General features: G+C 36.9%; 1 protein-coding gene across 1 annotated transcript; it reads right to left on the bottom strand.

The window, feature by feature from the left end:
- Positions 1 to 268: 268 nt before the first annotated feature.
- LOC131151741 (protein farnesyltransferase/geranylgeranyltransferase type-1 subunit alpha) lies at positions 269 to 16,740 on the bottom strand. The gene is made up of 5 exons (XM_058103138.1): positions 16,370 to 16,740; positions 13,491 to 13,600; positions 6,666 to 6,786; positions 6,422 to 6,517; positions 269 to 1,031 (listed from the first exon to the last, which is right to left on the bottom strand). Exons 1-5 carry the CDS (start codon positions 16,613 to 16,615, stop codon positions 603 to 605), a joined length of 1,002 nt encoding a protein of 333 aa, XP_057959121.1. The 5' UTR covers positions 16,616 to 16,740; the 3' UTR covers positions 269 to 602.
- Between the last annotated feature and the right edge of the window lie 633 nt (positions 16,741 to 17,373).

Below are 17,373 nucleotides of genomic sequence, written 5' to 3'. Positions count from 1 at the left end.
CTGTAATTATATCAAGGTCTTGACATTAACAAATAAAATCTACATAACATAAGAACTGAAAGAAGAGAGTGACAAAGTCACTCCCCCCACCCCAGAAAAAATAATGTTTATTTAAGAAGAACCAGCAGAATTGCATGAACTGCATCCAATAAATAATCATGCATTAACAGCTTGCGCATCCTAAAGGATGTTCTTTTTCCTGCTTCAGCTAAGGTTTAGCTGAATAATAGAACTTTGGCATCTTGCCATAAATATGATCATTGGAAAATTACAGCTGAATGATGGATTGCCATGGGATTAATAATAACTTGTCACATTGTCTTTTCCAAAGGAAGACTTCTTGTTACACTAAATCGAGATTAATTGAACATAATTTTCAAAATGAAGTTTAACAGCAACCAAAACAAGAAGCAAGTCCTCATTCATTTAAACATTATAGAGAAGTAATAAAAGCAGCAGCACGATGCAAACCTCTACCATGATTTCAACAGCACCAGAAAGGCATTCCCAGAAGACAGTTATGGTAAATAATGTAAGTAAAAATTTAAATCGCTGCAATCTCACAACATACAAGAAGCCACTCAATATCCAAACTGAATCACTTATTGATCTGGAGGAAGCTTGCTTTTGCGCCATTTCCAGTAATTTGCTCTCATTGGATCCACGCAAACCAGCACAGAACAAACCATTTCTGCAAAGCTCGACTGTGGTGCAGAGTCTGAAGTTGTCAGGGCACCAACAGCATTTTCAAACTCTTGGTTTGGTTTGAAACGGTGGCAGAGAAGATCCAGAAGAGTGCTCAGAGCAAAAATATAGTTGGTTTTGGAATTCAGAACCTTCAAACAAACAGAGGACACTTTGGGATCATTGACCCATAATTGATCATCACCCTTGTAAAGACCTCGCAGGTATCTCCATGGGCTCTCGTTCTCAGGATTTGCTCCAATGGCTTCAATTGTGTAATTTACTTCAGACTCCCTCATGGTCTCCAAGCCCCCAAGTAAAGGAGATCTTGTTACAACAAAGTACCTCTGTTACAAACAAACAATCAAATGATTATTCCCTTGTCACAATGAGGATAGCACTCATGCCAAAACAAAAGGGATGGGCAGTGAGAGGGGAGAGAACACCAACTCCAAAAAGGTAAGGGAAAAAACACTCTTAATTTCCCTTGAATTGCCTTCACACGCCTAACCCACCAGACAAATCGCAAGTGTACTAAGGTACAAATACTTCATTGTCTCTAGGATACCAACCAAAAAAGAAAAGGCACAATAGGCAATTAATGTTTAAATCCAGAGAAACAGAAAGAAATTTATGAGAAGGTAAAAAAAAAAAAAGAAAGATAGAAAGGGTGGTAAGGCATCTCCTAGCCAAGAAAGGGGAAAAAATAGCAAAGGGAAAACTAAACATCACAAGGCTATGAAGAAAAAAATCTCCAATCCATTTGCATATCAGAAAAAAAAAAAATCCCTCTACAGCCATTTGCAGAGAAACAAAGGAATGCAATAAATGCCACCCTACTCCAAACCAAATCAACAACAGTAACTGAAACCTCAAAGATCCTAACATTCTGCTCCAACCAAACAAACTAAATATTTGCTAAAACAGCAATACTCCAGAGAGCTTTCTTCATTCCCCATGTCATCTGGTTTGGAGTTTCCATGAATAACACACTAAGACAAATTCCAATCCCATGTTCACAAAGTCTTTATGACATAGACTGCTAGGACAAATCTAAATTTGGGAATTAGTGAAATGACATTTTTTTGAAAAACTTTTTCCCAAATAATTCAAAGAGGAAGAATCAATTTGGGAAAGAAACCAAACTGTATGCTGTATGCTGAAATTATCGTAGGAAGCCCTAAAAAATTCTCCAAATAAATAACAAATATTTGCAAGTTTCTGAATACCCATATTAAAATCAAAACATAAACAGAAAATCTGATCAAGTACCTTCAATGAAAACATTGAGTATCAATAAATAAGTAAATAAATTCAAATGAGGCAAATAAAATTATTCAAGTTCCACCAAGGATTTCTCTGCAAAAGGTAGTTCTGATGACATGGAAGCCAAATTTTTTATCAGTGGACTTCCATCCACCTCCAGCAATGTTGGTCTTTCTTTTCTTTTTTTTTCATTTATTGACAATGTACGAAGAGGGGGGGGGGGGGGTGTACATACACAAATAAGGAACAAAGCGAGAGTGGGGGTTTTTCAGCATGCATTACAAATTATTTAATTGGGAAAGTACCAATCCGAAAATCAAATTCCAACCCAAATAATATAAATTTCAGAGATTGTATGCATCAATAAATAATTTGTAAAATGCTATTCATGCTCTTCACTCCAAACTGATACTCCATGAAATCACTTGATGTGCTATGATGCAGGCTGCACTTTTTAAAAGGACTTGCTGATTTAAGAAATTGACAACCCATGATAGAATGCCACATCAGGATTCCGGAATATTAAAAATGAATTTGCACAGCATTGCTCATAAATTATTAAAGTCTACTGCAAACTAAAATAAAAAAGACCAATCTATGCAAATGCAAGCCCTGAAATTAAAAAATTAAAGTAAAAAAGCCAAATTTAAAGAATCCGCCATTAAAATCACTCGTGGCTGCTGGAGGTTGATTTTCACTGTGATTAGAAGGATGAAAGGTGTAATCTCGTGTTCCTATGCTTGTGACTTGCACAGAAAGCTCATGATAGAAGCCTTGGCAGATATGTGTGTATCATGATGAAGCACATAGGAACCACGGATTGGACATGGAGGTGTCATATACGTATCTTGGGTGTCTACAAGACAAAAGAGCACTTTCATACATATCCAAATGGCATTCTTGTAATGTGAGTATGACTCGTCAGACCTCCTATCTCAGGTGACACAGAAAGCCCTTGATAGCAGTGAGCTTCCTACAGTGGGCACTAAGTGAGCACCCTAAAGAGAGCTTGGCAGCGGACTCTTGGCATCCATGAGGGATGCTGGAGCTTCCATGTACGATTGGGATCCCATGAATGGCACTATGAAATGGTGTGTGGCACATCACTCTTGAGTGAGGGGTTGAGACGCTCATCCGCTTTTCCTCAGATCACATGTCTTTTTATTGATTAGGCCATTGAACAATTCTGAATTTTTGCGTCCGATCTTGAGTAATGTATGATGTCACTCTACAAATGGATTCAGCCTAAGGAAGTTTAACAACACATACACTTACATGAGGATTGTTCTACGGTGCAAGAGGGATTTGTGGGAAATGAGCACAGCCCTTTATCTACTTGGGATTTGTTTTCTCAATGACCATTGGGAGTTGGGAAAGTAGTTGCTCCATCAACTAAGTTTTAGACCACTAAATGAGTCCTGTTTTCATACATTTTGATGTAGCAGGACAAAACTTCAGGAGCCTTTTCGGCCCCCAAGCACACTTTTTTTTTTTGGTGATATCAAGGCAGATCAGGGCAAAGGTGATCCTTATGGTCATGAAAATTTTCCAGTTAACACAGGTGGTATTAAAGTGGGCCAGTTCTTGAAAATCTTTCATTGATCTTCTGTCAGATGCTAATATCTCCTTTCCTCTGCACTATTTGGAGGGGCAAAGTTCCTTCAAAACTCAAGGCTTTTATTTTATTGGTAGCTTTTAATAGAGTTAACATGACAATCTGCTGAAGAGTAGGAGACCTTCAAAGGCAATTTCTCCGAATGTGTGCTTTTATGTCTTGATAGTTTAGAAACAGCTTCTCATCTGTTTTTGCATTACACTTTTTCTTGGAATATTTCGAATAAGCTTTTTGGTCTCTTGGAAAAACGTTGGTTTTGTCTGGAATCAATTGAAGATTTGCCAGTCATCTCTTTTTCTGGTTTTGATAGAAGGAAGGAAGCAGCTGTTTTGTGGAGGCGTGTGGCTTTTGCGGTTTTCTGAGGTTTGTAGTTGGAACATAAAGCTTGAATTTTTGCAGGGAAATGGCTTAATTCCTCTTTGTTATGGGAGAAATTCATTATTTAGCCTCACTTTGGTGTGTTGCATCTGGTTGTTTTAAAGCAGTGAGGTTTTCTCATATTCAATGCGGTTGGCTAGTTTTACTAGTCTGATGGCTGTTTTTCAATCTATTTTGTTTTATTCTTTTTTTTTTGTTTTGTTTAGGAGGATTTTTAATTCTCCTCTTTGTATATTCTTTCTATTCTAATGAAGTCACCTTCTTTTGTTACCAAAAAAAAAGCACTGGCATGAACTCTACAATTGAAACCCGAAAAAAGACATTGATTGGGGATGATAAATCCGCCCTTGGTGTGTATTGGTCATTTTGGCGTTCCTATTATTTATGTTATATTACAGTGTAAATTAGCTAAGTTATGCTCATATGTTAGGATGCTTTGAGAATATCAGATACCCAGACAAGTGTATGATGTAACATCATAGAATTCTGTTGACATTTGAATTCAATTTGAGAATATCAGATCCCCCAGACAAGTGTATGATGTAACATCATAGAATTCTGTTGACATTTGAAATTCAACTATGAAATAAACAGAGATCATCATGGCACTGATATTCCATAGTCCAAGGTGAAATTCTTATATAGAAATGGCCAATTGTTTTCATTAATCTACAGAACTCGTATTCACGGTCAGAGATGAAATTCACAGATCTATGGAAGAGAACAATTGTGAAGCATTTAGCATTTAGAACTCCAGTGGAACCTCACAAGGACCCATTCAAGAAATTGACAGATGAACATTTGTCCATTATATAACTGCAGGACCTTGAATTTACCTTTGCCAGGGGGCTCTAAGATTGCGTTGGTAAGAGGGCTTTTTCGTATTCTTAGGTGGCCACCATACACTTTGTGGTATTCTTGAACCAAAGTGCGACAATGAACGCCCGCCTGCTTACAAATGAGGACTTCAATTTGATTTCACGCATTGGCAGAGGGGCAGAAAAATCCTGTAGGGGCATGATACAGCACCAGGATAATTGGGAGAAACTGATCCCTGAGTTTGAATTTTGTAGACACAGCTTGACTTGTTTACTTGTATACAACATGGAAAGTCTCAGCAACCAGGGATGAAAGTTTAGTGTCTTAAAGGCATGAAACTATCACCTATTCCCTTAGCACAAGTGGAACTAGAATTGAGCTCCTTGTGGTGGAAAGAGTTGCAAGAACCATTCATTTGAGTTGCTTGAATAAACACTTCGTCAAGTGAGCCACCATTCAAAGGGCATACCAAGTCAAGTTTCAATGGGTGGAAAATTGGGGATGTTCATCAAATTACAGGAAACAAAAAGATACAGATAAATTCGAGAATTTGATGTTGAAGTGATTTGGATGAGTAGTGGCTCATAATTAATTCAACTAATTTCTTGGAGGAACATGCAATATAAATCATGCTTTGGAGGAAAATGACTCTAAATATGGAAGTCGGGTGAAAGAGTTTCAATTTGGTCTCCTCAGGGTGTATCTTCTTACAGGAACTAGGGTTTGAGTTTGGATGAGTGGCATTCACGCTAAGTTTTGTTAAAAAAAGTTGGATTGGAGAGCCTTTGCTCATTGAGAACATACAAGTTCAACTAAGTTGTTATACTTGAGAGTTATGGCTTTGCTGCTTTTAATCAACCAGGGCGTTGACAGATGGAGTGAGGGGAATGTTACAGTCTCACCTTGCTAGGTCCATGACTTGCATGCCTTGGATGGTTTATTGATGTGTCATGAAGCACATGGAGACCATGGATTTGGTCATGTAGGTGTAATGGATGTAACTTAGACGTCAATATGACCTAAGCACATTTTCCTATAGATATCCAAATGGTATTCTCATCAATAAGTGATGGCTCCTCAAACCTATAAATGATTCTTCCTGCCACACTAAGAATGGCACTATAAGGGGAGCACTTGGTGAGCTTCCTACCTAAATGAGCCCCCAAGGAGAGCCTAGAGCCAAACTTGTGGCATCCATGAAAGTTGCTTGGATATTCCATATTGGATTGGAAGCCCCATAGATGATGCAATGTAATATTGTGTCATGTACCACTCCTGAGTAAGAGGTTAGTTAAGACGTGCATCTGCTATGTCAAAACTCCATCACATGGTGTCATCCAGGATCAACGGGGCTATAGTGACATACACTTACATGAGAATTGTTTTCTCGATAAGAACGCGACCCTCAATGCTCGCAGGAATGAGCATGACCTGCTAACCATGTGAGAAACAAAAACATTCTAATTGGGACAAGAGTTGCCCTGTCAACAAAGCTTAGACAACTAAATGGGATTGTGAGAATTTGGATAGTGCTTCCGGTGGGCACAGTGATCACAATAACAAGGAATGCTAGCAAGAACAGCAATAACCACACCTCTGCATGTTTGCTATATGATTTAAGTTCTAATCAATAGGCATATGGCATTTCATCCAACATACCTGATTCCAAGCAGAGTTGTTAAAAATGTCATCTTCAAGAAGCTGCCGACAATATTCAAGTTCATCTTCCCACCCTCCCAGTGCTTGAAGAACCCACTGAATGTACAAGTCCACGTTTCAATCTTAAATTCACTTCAAAAAGAAAGTGAAGGGATCTAAACCAACAATGCTTAAAGTCATGATAAAATTTACTTGTTTAAGACCTAGAATAGCATTAAATCATGTTTTTAGCATAACAATGTACCTGCCTATGGGACCAGGCATGATAGTTTTTAGCATCAAGAGAAAGTATGTTCCTGGTGAACTCAAGCTCCTTACTAGTAGCATAAGCTCCCAATTTCTGGGCAACCCATCGCCGATGATGCCTACAGAAATCTACCATTAAGAGTCATCCATTACACCCAACATGTGTAACCATATGTCCTAAAAACTCAGAAATTTAGAATCAATTTGAAATTTGGTTGAAAAGAATCAACTGGACAACTTAGAACAATAATTCAATCAATAGACAATTAAAATCATAAAGTAGCCATGTATGACCATAAAGCCTTGGGAAATGGTGGTGCAATAAGATGAAAAAGGCTCAGGGAAACAGTGATGAACTACAACAAATCATCCCGAAACTTCATATGGGATCTCAAGCTAATCATATAACAATATGTTTGGTACGCAAGAATGGAATGGGATAAGAATGCAATGGATGGGAAATTGGAATGGAATGGGGAGTGGAATAGAATGACCATTCACATTCCACTGTTTGTGACAAACATAGAATCACACTGGAATGGAATGGGCATTCCCATTCTCCATTTCATTCTCATGTTTGGCATAAATAATTAATAATGAAATGGAGTACTTATCAATTTTTAAAAATACATTAAAATGTACATATCTACTAATATTTTTAAAGAAATTAACTCTTTTAAAGACGACTTTTAACTAAGAAAAAAAAATAAAGCATTCAATTATAATGCACATGTAGAATTTTAAAGAAAAAAATTGACAAAGTAAATCCCAACAATTTCATTCTATCAATATCACATGTTTTAAGTACAAGAAGAAGCCTTAAGTCCCACTAGGTGGGGTCGGTTACATGAATCCTTTTCCGCCTATTCACCCGATCCAGAGCATTTTCCTATATTAGATTAAGAACTATTAAATCCTTTCTCACTACCTCATTCCAAGTTATTTTAGGCCTATCCCTACCCCTTTTCATGCCAGAAACCATAACTAACTCACTCCTCCTCACAAATGCTCTACTAGGCCTGCATTTCAAATGTTTTACGAGCATATAAAATTAAAAAAAGAAAATCCTATCTACATAAAACCAATATCTACATAAAAAAACTGACTAAGAATGATCTTCACCCTTACAGATTCATGTTCCCATAATCACTTTCTGGTGTAAAAAAGAGAAAAAGAAGAAAAGGGGGACAACAGATTAAATTGAGATCAGTAGGGTAAGCAATTCAAATAGTACCATTCGGAGCAAAGCAGGACACAACCAAAGGGACAATGTCACTTCACCATTACAGTTTCATGTTCCCAGAATCACTTTATTTAATAAATAACTCTTTTTTATGGCTTCATAATAGCTATAAAAAATAAAAATAAAAACAAAAAAAAATGGACAACACAAACACTTGTACAGAACCATGAATTTATGATCCTACTTTGTAGTTGCAGAGTAACTCCCAACTCAAAATATTAATATGACAAGAGGACCGTAAAAGGAATAGCCAATAATCTCCATCTACTTCCAACTGAAAACATTGCATTTGCAAAAAGCAAAACTACTGCTGCTGTTGCTGCCACTGGATCTCATCATGGCTCTTAGGCTTCCTTACACATCATAATTAAATTCTAATGTTTCCCTAAACATATCATCATTATGTTTGCCCTTGTCCTTAATTATATGAGTTAATACTTAAGTGATTGAACAATTAAAAAAAAAGAAGAAGCAGTTGCTCACCAGGCTTACAACCAAAAGCTTTGAGGTCCTAGCCAAATACCAAGACAAAAAAACACTTCCTGATGGGTTGCTACCCAATTAGGATTTTCTTTTGAGTTCCTCTTCCCATATAGAAAGTGGTCTAGATATTTTAAGACTTGGGTTTTTTTTTTTTTCTCTTTGGTTGTAGATGAATATAGTGGAATCACATTCAAAGAATAGATGATTTCTGTCTTCATCACTGTGGAGGCAGAATAAGCTAAGAGGCTGCAGTGATTTCCCCCCACCAAGAGTTAGCTGTGTATTCCAAGTAACGGCACACTTATTAAGTGCGTTGTCGTGATATTATATTAGGCGTGTATTAAGAAAATTTGGACCAAATGATTGTATAATATATGGATATTTTTTTCAGAGCCACCTATGGAATGGGATGGAATGATCATTCCATTCTGTCAGATATATACTTACTGAAAGATTTTCAATCTCAAACCAGAATTAAAATAAAAAGTACATCCCACCTATACTTCAATTTTCAATTAGCAAAACTAATTTGGTCTGCAAGTTGGGGGCTAAGGACTGAAAATTGGAGGCATTTCTGAATAAACAATTGGTTCAAGGTTCCATTCTTTCGAATAGCCCAGTGCCCATATTTTTTAAAAAGAGGCAGCCCAACCCAGACAACCCATCAGATCATACTGGCTCATGCCAGGTGACCCTAGTTCACCACATTTCTGGGTTCCTATCATAACACAGCCCTGATTATAACTAGCTAGTATATCTCTAGCATGATCATGGAGATGAAACTAACAAAAGCAAGAAGCATTAAGAGATTAACACTGCTGAAATCACCACGACTCTTTAAATACATCAAAATTACGCATTATTTCAAAATATAGTAGCTGGCGCCCTGTTGAAATGCCCACAACAGGTAATGAAACAAAACACTTCACTGATTAATCAATCGGCTGATTGGACCAGCATGTTAGGATAATATCTTCATGCAGCAGACACATAAACATAGACCACATGAACTAAACAGGGATCTCAAAACAATTAGACCAGCAGGGGATCAATGCAGATTTAGATTTGAGACAAGAACTTCGTAATGCACTTTGATGTTAATTCGGAAGAGGAGAAATGCAAAAACCTTGGAAAGTGTTGAAGCTCTTTGTAAAAGCTGAAGAGAAGTGGTTCTCTGATTTGTATTTTTAGTTAAGGAGAAACTTCTGGTTCTTTTATAGATAGCTCCTTGATTCCAACTACTTTTAAGAGTTGTACTTGGGTGAAACTCCTTAAAGTCCTTTCAATGAATTCTGATACTACTATTAATAAAAAAAGTTGTTCTTGATACTAATGGACAAAGCTGCTTAGTTACTGTCTTCATGAGTAGCATGCTGTGGTGGTAAACTGTCAGCTATGAACTAGTTCTTTTTACTAAAAATAATGATAAAGGATAATAGAAAGTGAAAGCTGTGTGTTTATTGGGCAACTGGGCAATATTACAGCTTCTAGACTTTAAAAAAAGCAGCCATTTAGTGACATGGAGCAGAGCTCAAGAAAAAATTTATGTTCCTTCTGTGTGTTTTAACAGGAAAGCAGTTCTGTTTTGTTCTCAATTGCTTGTTTTCTCATTTTTCTTTTCTTTCCCCTCGGTTTTTTTGGTTGCAAGGCTATCCTAACCGAGGTGTGACTATTTATGCCCTTTCTGTTTCATCTGAAACAGAATAGCTGCAGGTTTGTAGGCAATTAAACCTGAATGAGAAATAAGAACAGGGAATAGTAATATAAGAACATCAAACAGTCGAGCACCAACCTCTATGCAAGACTCAGATGTCAAGTTAAAAACTCAATATTTAATTACATATAATCAATTCTGTTCTTTTGGCCTTGTACTGATTGCATGTATACTGCCTCAACATGGATGTTTCCATATTAATGTGCCCATTCTGTTTCATCTGTGCTATATCCATGTCCATGTCCATGCTTCCAAGGTCCACTCGAACATGTAGGGTTTGGTTTAAGGTCTTCTGTTTGCACTGCCTAATGCCTGTCTTTTTTTGAGCATTGGTTTCACTTACTCTGGTAACAAACCTACATATGCAGTTGGTAAATGCAAATGCTAAACTTGCATTTCACTCAGTGGGCACTGATGCAAATAGCTCTACCATTTATGGTTAGTACAATGTCATTTAAAGTGGGTACCAAAATAGAAATTAGCTGGCTTCTGTGCAAAATGAATTATTAACTTCCCTTCTGTTTAACAGTTCATAGGAATGTAAAAATATCAGAATTTAACAGAAACCAAACCAAATGTGGCAGAGTCCACTGAATCAAATCCTCATAGAACATTTATGTTACACAGTTGAAGAACAATTTAAGGCATTGATAGTTTGAGAATTTTACCTCTAAATTGGTTCCAATATTTTCTACACATTCACATATATTTGGAAGAATTTGAACTTCTCAAATGAAAGTATTTCCCAGAATTAAGCTACAATTCAAAATTCCACCTGAAAATCAGCACACACGACTTGCAGAACCAAAACGCCACTGAACTGAAGACAACCAGTTGCTAATCGCTCAAATTGATCGCTTTATACAGCGCAAATAGAGCTCGAAACAGCAAAGAAAAGCCCTAATCATTGTGTCCAAAATGCACCACTTCCAACCAGATTTCCCAGAAGTTCATCCCCGTAAAGAGAAGCTGAAAAGAGAGGAGATAGAGCTGGAAGGCTGGAGAGAGAGAGAGTGAGGGGAGTATCAAGGAGAGTCAGGGATGAGAGGAGATGAGGGAGTATCGGGAGAGTCGGAGAGGGAGATGGAGGCAATTCCAACTTTAGGTTAGAATCAGCTTTCCTCCCAACTTGGAATCCCTATTCTCACTTGTGGTGGGACGTGGGAATGAGCATTCCAAGGGAATGAGTATTCCCACTTTGAAAAATATCACCAAATATGGGAATGAAAATAAATATTAGAATAGACATTCCATTCCATTCCATTTCTGCGTACCAAACATAGCGTAACAAGTGAGAGGAAGGAAACAATGAGTTAGATTATAGTTGCAACTATCAAACTACAAATATTACAAGTTGTGCGACGCAAAACCTAATAGGGATGGGGAAAAAAAGGGGAATAAAGAAACTAAAGGAAAAATAAAGGAAATTAAGAGGGAGACAATAGGAAATGAAGGAAAGAAACATATCAATTAGGTTTTCAAAATCCTCAGTTAAGCAAGCACAGCACGCAAAAAAAAAAGTAAAGAAGGAACATACACCACAAGGTATTGGGCCCTCTAAAACCACCTTGTGGACAAAGACTTATATCCACCAATCAAGTCAAAGATGCCCAAGTTACCTTTCTCTTGAGGACGATACATTCCCTTAGCAAACCAAAAATCTTTCTTGACATTTGCAAACCATTACTATTAAATTTTATTGCTCAATAACACAATTAGCCACTTTAAAAAGGAATTCAAACAAGATCTAATAGCACATTGAAATACGTGTCGTAAAAAACTATGTTAGAAATGGATAAGAATAATGTATTGACAGCTATCAAAAAGGATACAACAGGAGGAGGACAAGAAGTCCTCCAAAGTAAACTAATAGACAAAAAGAAAACCATGTTATATATGGTTGCAGAGGGAAAGTTTTTCACAATGTTTTAAACACAAATTGAGCAAACAGCTATCAAATGATAAATTGTAAATCATTCTAAAGAAGCCTCTAAAGTATAAATAATTGCAACTTAAACTTTAGTTCTTTAGAAGGTCTAATACGACAAAACATTTGCTGAGCAATTAAAGAAAAGCTAGGTAAGAAAAAAGAAATTTATCAAGTGAATTGTGTCAATTTCATCACAGGATCTTTGCCTATTCAATTGAATCTAATTATATGGTCAAAATAAAATTAAAGTGGGTACAAACTTGCTATTTTTACATCACCCATTAACTGCATATAGCAAGCCTGGTGCTGGATGACATGACCAGAGCCATCTTGCTAGCAAATGAATCAAAATTAAGAGCTATCCCATCCACATGGACTGCTCAATTATATTCTTGCATTTTATTTATGAGAAGAAATGTGAGCTCATAATGCTCAAAAAAATGATTCCCCATATTTGGCAATAGTAAATAAAATTTCACAACCTTCAAATCATTGTGTAGCAAGTAAAAATATTCAGAATACTCCTTGATAAATAATAAAACAAATATGCTTAGAAGGATAAAGAAAATATACAATATTAATGATATTTAAGAATAAAAGCTCAACATAACAAAAACAAACATCCCAGAACAAGAAATCTCAATTGCAGTGAACAGTAAAACTTTCAGACCTACAAGCCCTGTTCCTTCTACTTCCTTCTGCAACCTTTAAATTACTGTATGGTCCAAAAATTCTCAACTAAGAATGAAGAATATCCTTTTAATGTGACTGCCTGTGATCTATTAAAGCAATGCTTGTCTCTTGTTTATGTAAGCCCTAGTTCTGAGCTAATTATGTAAGCCTGTGACGAATTCTTTCCCAAGTTCATTCATCTTCAAAGTGTCTAAAATACATGATTGAAATACACCATCACCCTTGCACAAGCCACACACTGTTTTTCAGGTCATTTAGCTTGAAGCCATGAATGCATGATCCGTACTGTAATGCGTCATACCGCTCATGCATCTATATATCCAGGCTGTATATCTAAAATATATGTTTTGCAAGCTCCCTTTTCCTTTTCTCAACAGTGATGGGAATACATTTGGTCGTGTTGGAAATGACTCATTATTGAGGAAGGAGTCCCAATTGCAACTGGCATTGCAAGCCACTTACATTAGAGAATAAATACAATGCAGTTCACTTGACATGTCAACACAAAAAGAAACCTTGAGGGAAATCTTATCAAAAGTACTCTTTGAAAAGAAGCTCTATTCGAGTTTGCCTTCAGTTCCTGGAGGCTAAAAAAATTATACAGGGGTCCCATCAGGCATATGGAGTACAAACTACAAACCATCTCTCACGCAGCTTCAGCTTCTAACTCTACTTATTTCTATTAAAAGCTTAAACTTTAACCCACAAATGTTAGAGGGAAGCATAGAGCAACATAAAATATTTGGATATTGTATCTCACCATATCTGATAATTTTTGGGATTACTCTTGGCAATGCCTTCAACGAACTTTAATTCATCATGCAAGTCAACATTAAGTGCCTCAAGTATTAGACGTCTAAAATGCCACACCTACAAAAAAGAAAAATATTCCATCAATCAATTCAGTCCCAAATCTCCTGATACTAACTCAAAAGGCTTCTCAAGAGCTTCCTCGATCGCCCCATATCATGCAGAAATTTTTTCAGCCCTGGAAACCTCTGAAAATGTTCATTTTCATGGACACCAAGGTTCATTATTTTAAAAATCTACAGACTACTCGGATGAAAGGATTTGAAATTATATCATTTGAAGTTCTCCATTTTTGTTATATTGGTGCTTGGTGTGCAAAGAAAGAAATAGGGTAAACCACGCTTTGTCTTAAAAAGAATCACAATTCCAAAAAAAAAGCGCATTTTTGTTGGGAGTAACAACTCTAACCAAAAATGGTCAAAATTGATGAGAATGGGTGGGAGTAAAATATTGATACTGCCCCAATTTAGAAACCTTCTTTAAATTTTTTTTTTTTTTAAGTAAAGGATAAAATAGGGAAAATTAAAAAGGGCTGCCCGGTGCACAAAGCTCCCGCATATGCCGGGTCCGGAGCGGACCACAATGAGCAAATAAAAATTTCCATTTGCAATACAAAGCAAAAGAATTTTCAATAGAATTCACTTATAATTCTACCCACTCTAATAGCATTATTGAATTGCTAAATGAATTTAATTGAGTCTTAGTTAAATATGATTCCAAGGATAGTTTGCAACTGTGTCTCTTTCACATGATCAACAATGTTGCAAGCTTTTGGATAATCAAAAACAAAAATCAATCATCCTTAATTATATTGAAGTTATTTAAAAGCATGATCAAGAAATTGAACCAAAAACACTTGCAGTATCGCACGGATAAGTTAGGATGTGAATAGCAACCACAATAGGTGTATTTAATCTAAACTCACATCAATCATGCGATATTTCAAGAATTCCAAATTGAATCAAAGATCAGGAACTGGAGCAGATTCTAAATATTACTGGTATGAGGATAGGGGACTATCCATTTCATTATTTGCAGGTCCCATTGTTGGCTTCAAGATTAACTTCGGCTCACTATAGTCAATTAATTAATCGAATCTCAGACGAGCTAAAGGTATGGCCAGGTAACACATTATCATATGCAGGGAAATTGGAAATTCTGAATTCTATCATTCAAGGGGTGGAATGTTTTTGGCTTGCCATTTTTCCTATCCCCTTAAATGTGCTTAGACAGATTATTAAGGTGTGTAGGGTCTTCTTATGGGGTGGCAAGAAGAAACCCCTGGTGGCTTGGCACGACATCTGCCTTCCAAAAGATGAGGGAGGGCTCGACATTTTTTATCTGGGCTCTTGGAACAAAGCTTTACTGTCTAGAACTCTTTGGAATATACATTCCAAGAAGGACTCCCTATGGACTAAATGGATCCGCCATAATTACCTAAAGAACAACAATATTTGGGGGATTACAGCAAAGAAGGAGGATTCCCAGCTCTTCAAGAAAATTCTAGAGATTAGAGATCAGCTTCTTGTCAAATCTGGGAGTGTTGGATGTGCCATTGAGCTGATGTAAGGGTGGGATCTATGCTCACACAGATGCTACGAATTCTAGAGAGAAAAAATGCCCAGAGTTCCATGGAGAAAGGAAGTTTGGTTCAACGGATCCCAACCTAAACATGCTTTTTGTTTATGGTTGACTCTGAAAGGAAAACTGCGTACTTGTGATAAACTGTTAGAAGTGGAGACAAACCAGAGATGCACCTACTGCAATACAGAAACAGAATCCATTGACCACCTCTTCTTTAAATGCAAATTTACAGGTGAGGTTTGGAGGATCATTAGGGAATGGTTAGGCTTAAAAAGGAGTATGACCACCATCAAGGCTGCAGTCAAATGGATGCACAAGGAAGCAAAGGGCAGAAACATTCAAGTTGCTGGACGAAAAATTGCCTTGGGTGCAACAGTTTATTATATTTGGAACTTTAGGAACAAATTCAGATTTGAGGGACATTCAATCTCTCTTTTGGAGCTAGTCAAAGTAATTCAAAGACACACCTTCACGGCAGTTTTTAACAAATATGATATGTTTCTAGTCAATATGTAATTCGATTGTTAAAAGTTGTCTTGTTTCGGTTATGTGAGGAAGAAATAGTATGATTTCTTCTAGGGATACCTAGACTTGAATGTATTGACATTGGCTGATTCTCTTTGGATCCTGGGTATGCCTGGGTTTTTGGATGTATTTTCGATTTGGTGTAATACCTTGTTTGATTGGCCTGGGTATGCCCAGAATATTTGTACATACTTACTTTGATCAATATACACTTTTACCATTTGATCAAAAAAAAGAATTCCAAATTGAATAGTTAAGCATGCTGACCACATGTCGCGTTGGAGAGAAGTGGATGGAAGAAGAGGAGAAAAATAAAACGGCAATTTTTCTCTTTCCGTCTCCACTTCTTTTTCATTCTTTCCATTTCTCTACTACCAATTGAAGAAAAAACAGAAGATTTCCACTTCTCCACTAATTAGTAAAGCAAACCAACCCAGAAAAAGGAGAGAGAAATAAATTTCCCTTCTCTTTCTCTGCTCCAACTAAAAGAAAGAAGTGGAGCGAAACTTAACGAATACATTTTTTCTCCCTTCTCAGAAATGAAGAAGGAATCAACCCACTGCCTGGAGAAACCAAAAACAGCTTTTCGAAAAAAACCATTTTTGAACCACGAATCAAACATCCCATGAACTCCAAAAACTAAAACAATGAAATAGAAAATTCCCCGAGGAAGTGAAAGAGGTACGAATCAGGGTACGCAGACAGGTGTGGCAGCTTTACAGTGTAGTTGCCAGCGTTCATGTCGATGGCCTCGGAGGTGAGCTGAAGCGCGCGTGGGGAGCGCTCGCCGGCGAAGTAGAGGGCACGGAAATAGTCCATGGTCTCGACGAAATCGTCCTTGTAAGCTATGGGAACCACTGGGTTGGGGCCGTCGTCCTGCGGGACCGGAGTCACGTCGGACCACCCCGGCCGCTGGCTCAGAGGAATCCTCATCGCCTGCTCTTCTTCATCCGATGAGCTGCTCATTTCTGCGAATCGCCGTCCGGAGCTCTCGCCGGAGCTCACAGAGAGAAAGTGGCGTGGGGTTTTAGGGCTTATCGACGGAGTCTTTATTAGTCTGCTGCGCACAGGACTCTGATTTTGCTTATAAGGTCTTTAACTTTTATATATTCTCAAAATGATTCTGATAAATATAGAATTTTGCTAATAAACTTTTTTTCTTCTTTTATTTTTATTGGTCACTGTGCTACGGATATCTCTTCTATGACAAAAGGGACGCTATGTTTTTAAAAAAATAAATAGTCGTTACATGAACCTAATTGATTCAAATATTAGCTTGTAATTCATAGAAACAACTTATTTTAATTGTACATTTTTTAAATCTACTCTTTTTTTATTATCTCAAATGGTGGCCTAATTTTAGGCCTATTATTAATTAAGAATGAGTTCTCTAACTATCTCTAAATACGCAATTTAAAAGTGAGGTGGGGGAAAGAATAATTAAAATAATACAACAACTAAAGCTTAAGGTATTTTTAACTGGACTGGAGGTTATATGAATTTTCTTTTTGTCAATTTATGTGATTGTGAATAATTTTTTCTAATAAGTTCAAGACTATTAAATTATTACTCGTTATTTCATTTTAAGTTATTTTAAGTAATCCTACCATTTTTATTGTTCATCACGGTAACTAGTTTACTTTTTCGTACTAGATAGCGCACTATATAGCTTATATTATAAGTGTCAAAAACATCTTAATAGATTATAAAAAAGTTGTCTGTAA

This window comes from Malania oleifera, chromosome 3, assembly GCF_029873635.1.
Source record: "Malania oleifera isolate guangnan ecotype guangnan chromosome 3, ASM2987363v1, whole genome shotgun sequence".
Taxonomy (NCBI): domain Eukaryota; kingdom Viridiplantae; phylum Streptophyta; class Magnoliopsida; order Santalales; family Ximeniaceae; genus Malania; species Malania oleifera.
Note: the sequence above shows the minus strand (reverse complement) of the source record. Positions and strands in the feature narration are given on the sequence as shown.

Coding starts and splice junctions, on each gene's coding strand:
- LOC131151741 (XM_058103138.1), bottom strand. CDS start 16,615: ATGAGCAGCTCATCGGATGAAGAAGAGCAGGCGATGAGGATTCCTCTG. Junction 13,601..16,369: donor TGAACGCTGGCAACTACACT/GTAAAGCTGCCA, acceptor TCTTTTTTGTAG/GTGTGGCATTTTAGACGTCT. Junction 6,518..6,665: donor ATGCCTGGTCCCATAGGCAG/GTACATTGTTAT, acceptor TTGTACATTCAG/TGGGTTCTTCAAGCACTGGG.